Here is a 6,919-nt window from a genome sequence, read left to right on the forward strand (position 1 = left end):
CTTTATTCATCTTTCATAAATATTTAAATCATAATAAATGAACTCTCATCATTTTCATAAATATTTCAATTTATTAGGTTGCATTGGTTGTACAAATATGATAAGTTGTATTTGAAACAAATCTCTCTCTCTCCCTCTCTCTCTCTCTATATATATATATATACACACACACACTAGGTTCGAACCCATGTATTACATGGGTTAATTTACAAAAATTAAACGAAAATGATATGTATTTTATAAATAATTAATAACCGGAGTTAATTTCTAAGGTTCGACAAAGGTACAAGTGTGATTAAATTTTCAGTACAAAGAGGCTCTGCGTTGTAGCTCTGCATCAGGAACGAAATCAGGCATAGGGGCGTTGCTTAGTACTTGTAGTTCCTTTGTAAAGCTCTGTATGAAACACGGAGTGAGGGTCAGAGGCTCTTCGTAGTACATACATAGCCACTCTGATGCTCTGAGTGAAGCACGAAGCGAGGCTCAGAGGAGCTATGTAGTAATGCAGAGCGTCTATGGCTCGATAATTATAATGCAGAACATAAATGAAAAATGACCCTCTAAAGAATTAATAATAATATGAGTAAATATAAGGAACCTGTAAAACAAAATTTATAATAGAACATAAATGAAACAAACGAAAAGTAAATAAGTAAAATATTAATATAATAAATTTAATTTTGGAGATAAAGAGTTATTTAAATATAAATTTCCTAATAGGCACTCGAGTGGAAATCGGCCTGAAGGATCGACAACTTAAACGGTTATTCCTAAGCCTGTGGGGGGTAAAGCACGTGGTTTGACATGCTTACCATCCCGCCTCGTGAATAACTATTTTCTTGAAAAAGTGAAGTCTGAAGTCCTTCTCCAAAGTTGAAGTCAAGGTTATTCAGAATCACACGTCTGAATGATCCTTCCGTAAACATAGGTTCTGTGGTGTAGATGCAGAGCCTCTGTGTCAGTCTGCATGAAGCAAAGAATCAGGATCAGATGCTATGCAGAGCCGCTGTGAAGCTCTATATGAAGCACGGAGTGATGCTGAGAGGCTCTGCGTAGTATATGCAGAAACAGAGCTGTTACTGATGAGTTAAGGTTGGCATATACAACAGTCATTCTGTCTTTCGATGATCATAAAGACTTGTAATTGAAGACGAACAATCTAGCCACAAGTCTGAAGTTTTTTTCAAGAGTTAATTGCTAAGGTTAGTCAAAGCTACAAGTTTGTATAAAACTTCCGTAGACAGAGGCTCTACGTTGTAGATGCAGAGCTGTTGTGTAGCTCTGCATGAAGCACGGAATCAGGCATAGATGCGCTGCGTAGTTTCTGCAGTACCTCTCTAAAGCTCTGTATGAAACACGGAGGTAGGGTCAGAGGCTCTGCATAGTACATGCAATCCCTCTCTAAAGCTCTGTATGAAGTACGAAGTCAGGCCGAGAGGATCTGCGTAGTACATGTAAAGTCTCTATGGTCAGATAATTATAATGCAGTACATAAATGAAAAATGAGTCTTAAAAATTAATAATAATATGAGTTAATATGATGAAGTTGTAAAACAAAATTTATAATAGAACATAAATGGAATAAATTTAAGGTAAATAGGTAAAATATTAATAAAATAAGAATCATGTATTGTATATTACTAAACACTTCTTTGTATACAACATTCGTTGTTTTACTGTCAATAATATCATCATCATYCATAATTAGTACTTTCAAACCTTGTTTGCTTTTGACTATGGATAAAGCAACATATAATTGACCATGGGTGAAGACCGGTTGTCTTAGAAATAAACCAACTTTTGATAATGATTGTCCTTGGCTCTTATTAATGGTCATGRCAAAACATACAGCAATTGGAAACTATCTCCTTTGAAATTTGAATGGTATCCTTTTGTCTGTAGGTGTTTAAGACATTCTTGGAATGAATGTACGACTTCCAATATTGCTTCCAAATATAACTTGTGCTTCTATCACTCGATTTCCCAATGTTAACACCCGCAGTCTAGTTCCATTACATAATCCAGATTTCTGATCAATATTCCTGAGTAACATGATAGGAACACCAACTTTTAGTAAAATCTTATGGTTTGGTATCCCTGATAATTTAAGACCATTTAAAACATCAAGAGAGTACAAAGTTTTATCAAACTCATCATGAAGGCGTTCTGATTCACATAACGTATCTGAACTTAAATACTCTTTTGCTTCTCCTGGAAACAATGACAGCAAACAATCATTTATTTCTTGAACGACTTCATTTTTTTGGTGCAAGTATTGCTCGTTCTTGAAAATAAACTGAGTTGTTGATGTTTCCAAGATTTAAAGGATAGACAAATTCGATTAATGCCGATATAGGATTGACAGAATCGGTAATGAGGAGATCATGAGGTATCTCAATAACTGCTTCACCATCATTATCACCTCCAACTTTTCCTTCTCCCAAGTCCAAAATCCATTTTGCAAAATCCCTTGTTTGTTCAATTTCTAAACTCTCACCGTTTGCAGTTAGCCTCATGTTCCTAGTTAACCTTAGGACTTTGCATCTTTCTCAAATGTAAGATGAACTTAATGATGCATTTACGATGTCTTGTCTACCTGCGTTGGGAATAACCGGCAGAATTTGTCTAAAATCTCTTCCAAAAACAATTACCCCAAAAAGCATATGTGAGTCATCACTTCGTTGAGTATTAAAAATATCGTTCATACTTCTATCTAATGCTTCAAATGCATGCTTATGAACCATTGGTGCCTCATCCTATATTATCAAAGTAGTTTTCTTTATTAAGCTCGCAACATCACTGTCTGGCTTTATGTGGCAAAGAGAATCTTCATTGATAATAAGCGGGATTTGAAACCGTGAGTGTGTTGTTCTGCCACCGGTAAGAAGTAAAGATGCAATACCATTGGAAGAGACATTAAAACAATTTCTCCTTTAGATCTTATTGATGCAGCCAATATCTTCCACATGAATATTTTACCTGTTCCGCCATGCCCATAAACAAAAAACAGACCACCTTTTTTATTTTCAACCGCAGTCATGATTTCATTATACACACCTCTTTGCTCATTTGTTAGAGCAGTTATAAGTGTCTGAAACTCATCATGTAAATTATGATGGTTATAATCCAGCTCTTCTGCAATCAAACGGTTGTTTGAAGAATCAATAGAATCATTATCAGGATATGGCAGAGTAGTGAAGTTTTTCAACGTGGAATTGTTACGAAGCAAAATCTTTCCAATTTCGAACAAAGTTAGATTATTCACTTGTTCTTCATTGAGAGATAAATCTGTAATAAGATAATATAAATGTAAACAATTAATACATGAAATTAAAATTAAATACAATTTAATGACGACCATAGTGGTTGATGAAAACAAACAAAATAAATTCTTTGTTATTTAGATAATATTTGTATGAATCTATACTTAAGATATTGAATTAACATACCTGGCGACTGTAAAGCAATTCGTTGATTGTAAAGAATCCCATCTGCCAAGTATTGCCATGTTTTTTCCCAAACAAATTCAGGTCTAGATAGACTGTTTGAAATCAGCATGGTTACAAATAAGAAGCGTAGATAAAAACCAGATGCAGTTAAATTTGCCTCTTCAATGACATCAATATATTCCTTGTCATCGTCTAAAAGCCCAAGAGCATAACATGCATCTCTAAAAGTAAGAAATGTTTTTCCATTTATTGTACGAATGTCTTCGAATATTTTAGAACCTTTCACTTTATTCACTACAAAAAAGTGACAATTTAAATTAATAAAGATATAACCGAAGTATGAAGAAATTTGTTAACACTGTTATCATAAATTGAACATATTTGCTTGAAGTTTGCCGAATAATTCATTGTCTTTCAATTCTTTAATAATTACATCAAGTTTGATCTTGAATAAACGATAAAGAATGTCAAGCATGTAGAACTTATCAACATGATAACTACTCAATGTTTGCTCATTAGATCACTAAATCCTTTCAGCACGTGCATCTCGAAAGAATAATCAATTTAAAAATCTTCTTTAAACCGAGTTACAAATGAAAATCTACGATCTCACAAACTTGTTACTATGTACATACACGAGTTTTCACTTAATGATAAAAAAAACGATTTTCGAGTCCGAAAGAAAACTAAAACTATAATAATTGAAAATATAATAACAATAGCAATAATTTCACCATAATATAAGGACCAAAAATGCAATTCAGCATTTGTTGTATACTTGTTTTGGAAAGAAAAAAAAAGCACAAAGTGTTTGATTTTTCATATATAATACTGAAAAGGAACTTGAAAACTTTTGACCTAGAATCAATATTTATAAATGTAGGATAAAAATAACCATATGAGCAACTTAAAAAAGAAAATGATATATATAGAGAGAGAGAGGGGGTTGGTTATTATATAATCTTTTGTATTTGTATAACTAATACAACTCAATCTCAACCGTCCATTTAGTTTGATAAATATGTGATTTCATAGAAGTTTTGATTGTTTTCTAATATAAAGTATTGATCATAATTAATAAACCATATTCATCTTCCATAAATATTCATATCATAATAAATAAACTCTCATTATTTCTATAAATATCTCAATTAATTAGGTTACATTTGTTGTACAAATGGACATGGTTGCATTTAAAATATACCCTATATATATATATATATATATATATTTCCAAAATAACAAATGAATGATAGATTGAGATATATTAACGACAAATTGATATTCATGGCGTAGATTTGAACAGCATACAAATGTGGAAGAAACCAAAATTAGTTGAGTGGAAGGAAGAACCAAGCAGCCTTTGCCTTTTCCCCAAGTGGTTGAAATAATTTGGTAAAGAAGTTGCCTCATTTTTTACCATGAGATTTGGCGGCTTCTCATGGATCTAATCTTTCATTTAATTTAATTTAATAATAATAATTTATAAAAATACTGACGTCAATGAATGTAAACATATACCATTCCCAACTCTGTGTTTTGTTCGTTGGCCATTCATTTTCATTTAGTTTCCATCTCTCTCTCTATACCTTCCACTCCTCTCCAGAATAATAAGAGAGAGAGGGAGAGAGATTTAATCTAATCTTTTTTATTTTATTTATTCATATTCGCATCTGCATTGGTTTCTTCAGCCAACTTGAAGAATCACAAACTCTTTGTGCAGGTTTTGGGTTTTCAAAGGAGATCTAAAATTCCTTTCACTTGTGGCACGGTGATTCTATTGTCTTTTGCCTCCTCCGGTAGGGTGTGTTTCAGTTTCTAATTGTTATTGTGGATTGAGATTTTGGTGGGTGTTTTTTTTGTTGTCAGATAAATGGGTCTTGTTATTATATAAGAAGACGCCATTAACACAGATCTTCGCCAAGTCAATGCTTTGATCTGAGTTCCGATTCGACCCTGAATCTGAAATCAGAAGATGATGCGTATGAGGACTAAAACAACAGAGTTGACTTCCATGAAAGGAAGCTCAGCCCCTAAAGACGAGGGTGAAAACGAATGGGAGGTCCGGCCAGGAGGAATGCTGGTTCAGAAGCGAGACCCTGATGAAGAACAGAATCGTATTCCTCCACCAACCATAAGAGTTCGAGTCAAATACAGATCAATATACCACGAAATCTTTATCAGCTCTCAAGCCACATTTGGTAATAATAAAGTTACTTGCTTGCTTGCTTACAACTGTATTTGAATTTTTAAAGTTTTTGTAATTAATTGGGGTTTGTGGGTTTGTTACAGGAGAACTGAAGAAGATGTTGACTGGACCAACAGGATTACATCATGAAGATCAAAAGCTGATGTACAAAGATAAAGAAAGGGCTTCAAAAACGTTTCTTGATGCTGTGGGTGTCAAAGATAAATCAAAAATGGTATTGGTGGAAGACCCAATTAGCCAAGAAAAGAGGTATTTGGAGGCTAGAAAGAATGCCAAGATGGAGAAGGCTGCCAAATCGGTATCCGAAATTAGCCTGGAAGTGGACAGGCTTGCCGGCCAGGTACAATCGTGCATTCACTTGACATATGTACCAGAATGCACAATTTAATTGGTTTTTGGTCTAAATCATAAATGGATTGGGAATGGGTAGGTGTCGGCGCTTGAATCGGTTATCTCTAAAGGAGGGAAAGTGGCAGAGAAGATGGTATCAAATCTGATCGAGTTATTGATGAATCAACTGCTTAAATTAGATGAAATTATGGTCGATGGAGATGTAAATTTACAGAAGAAAATGCAGGTTACTTCTTCTTGTGGGTGAATTTTATTTAGGCTCTTGGTTTCAAACAACATACCTGCTAAATATTTGGTAAATTTGTAGGTTGAAAGGGTGCAGAGATACGTTGAAACTCTTGATGTTTTAAAGGTCAAGAACTCAACAGCAGGCAACAAAGGGAATGAGAATCATGTTCCCAAGCAGGCGCCGTCACAACTCCGACCAAACAAAGAATCCAACGAGCATGGTGGCAACCACCACCCACAGCCACAATCTAGGCGTTCAGTTGGGAAATTTTCACCAATGGCAGCGCCAGCTCAACAGCAAGAGCCGTCGAGTAAGAACACGTCAGGGGCAGTTGTGGTAACCACACAATGGGAGACTTTTGATTCCTTGCCGACAATTTTTCCGGCCCCACCGTCAACATCAACATCAACCACCAGCCAAACAATGCAACCCAACTTCAATTGGGATTTGCTCTAAAGTAGAGTTCAAAATGTCTGTTTTAATGTCTGTGTGTGAACGCGTGCCTTTTGGATTTTTGCTCCAACTTGGTTTGGCATCCCTCTTCATTCTTTTTTGTACCTAGAGTTTTTTTTTTTCTTTTCCTTTTGGGTTAGCATCTTCTCTTTTTCGTGTGCCATTTCCTTCTCAAATAAAAGGGATTACTATAATACTAATAAGCATCACTTTAATTTTCTTCTGTCA

The 6,919-nt window shown here is 34.6% G+C and overlaps 1 protein-coding gene across 1 annotated transcript; it reads left to right on the forward strand.

Moving 5' to 3' along the window:
* The first annotated feature begins 4,999 nt into the window (after positions 1–4,999).
* Positions 5,000–6,919, forward strand: LOC112524664 (BAG family molecular chaperone regulator 2-like). The gene is made up of 5 exons (XM_025134596.1): positions 5,000–5,220; positions 5,319–5,650; positions 5,742–5,998; positions 6,089–6,235; positions 6,317–6,919. The coding sequence occupies exons 2-5, from the start codon at positions 5,425–5,427 to the stop codon at positions 6,692–6,694; spliced, it is 1,008 nt and encodes a 335-aa protein (XP_024990364.1). The 5' UTR covers positions 5,000–5,220; positions 5,319–5,424; the 3' UTR covers positions 6,695–6,919.

The sequence above is a fragment of the Cynara cardunculus genome, assembly GCF_001531365.2.
Source record: "Cynara cardunculus var. scolymus isolate 2C chromosome LG 13, CcrdV1, whole genome shotgun sequence".
NCBI classification, from domain to species: Eukaryota; Viridiplantae; Streptophyta; class Magnoliopsida; order Asterales; family Asteraceae; genus Cynara; species Cynara cardunculus.

Bases quoted from the DNA above. Each gene is read 5' to 3' on its own strand.
- LOC112524664 (XM_025134596.1), top strand. From the start codon at position 5,425: ATGATGCGTATGAGGACTAAAACAACAGAGTTGACTTCCATGAAAGGA. The intron at 5,999-6,088 runs GTACAATCGTGC...GGGAATGGGTAG, and splicing joins TGGACAGGCTTGCCGGCCAG to GTGTCGGCGCTTGAATCGGT. The intron at 6,236-6,316 runs GTTACTTCTTCT...GTAAATTTGTAG, and splicing joins ATTTACAGAAGAAAATGCAG to GTTGAAAGGGTGCAGAGATA.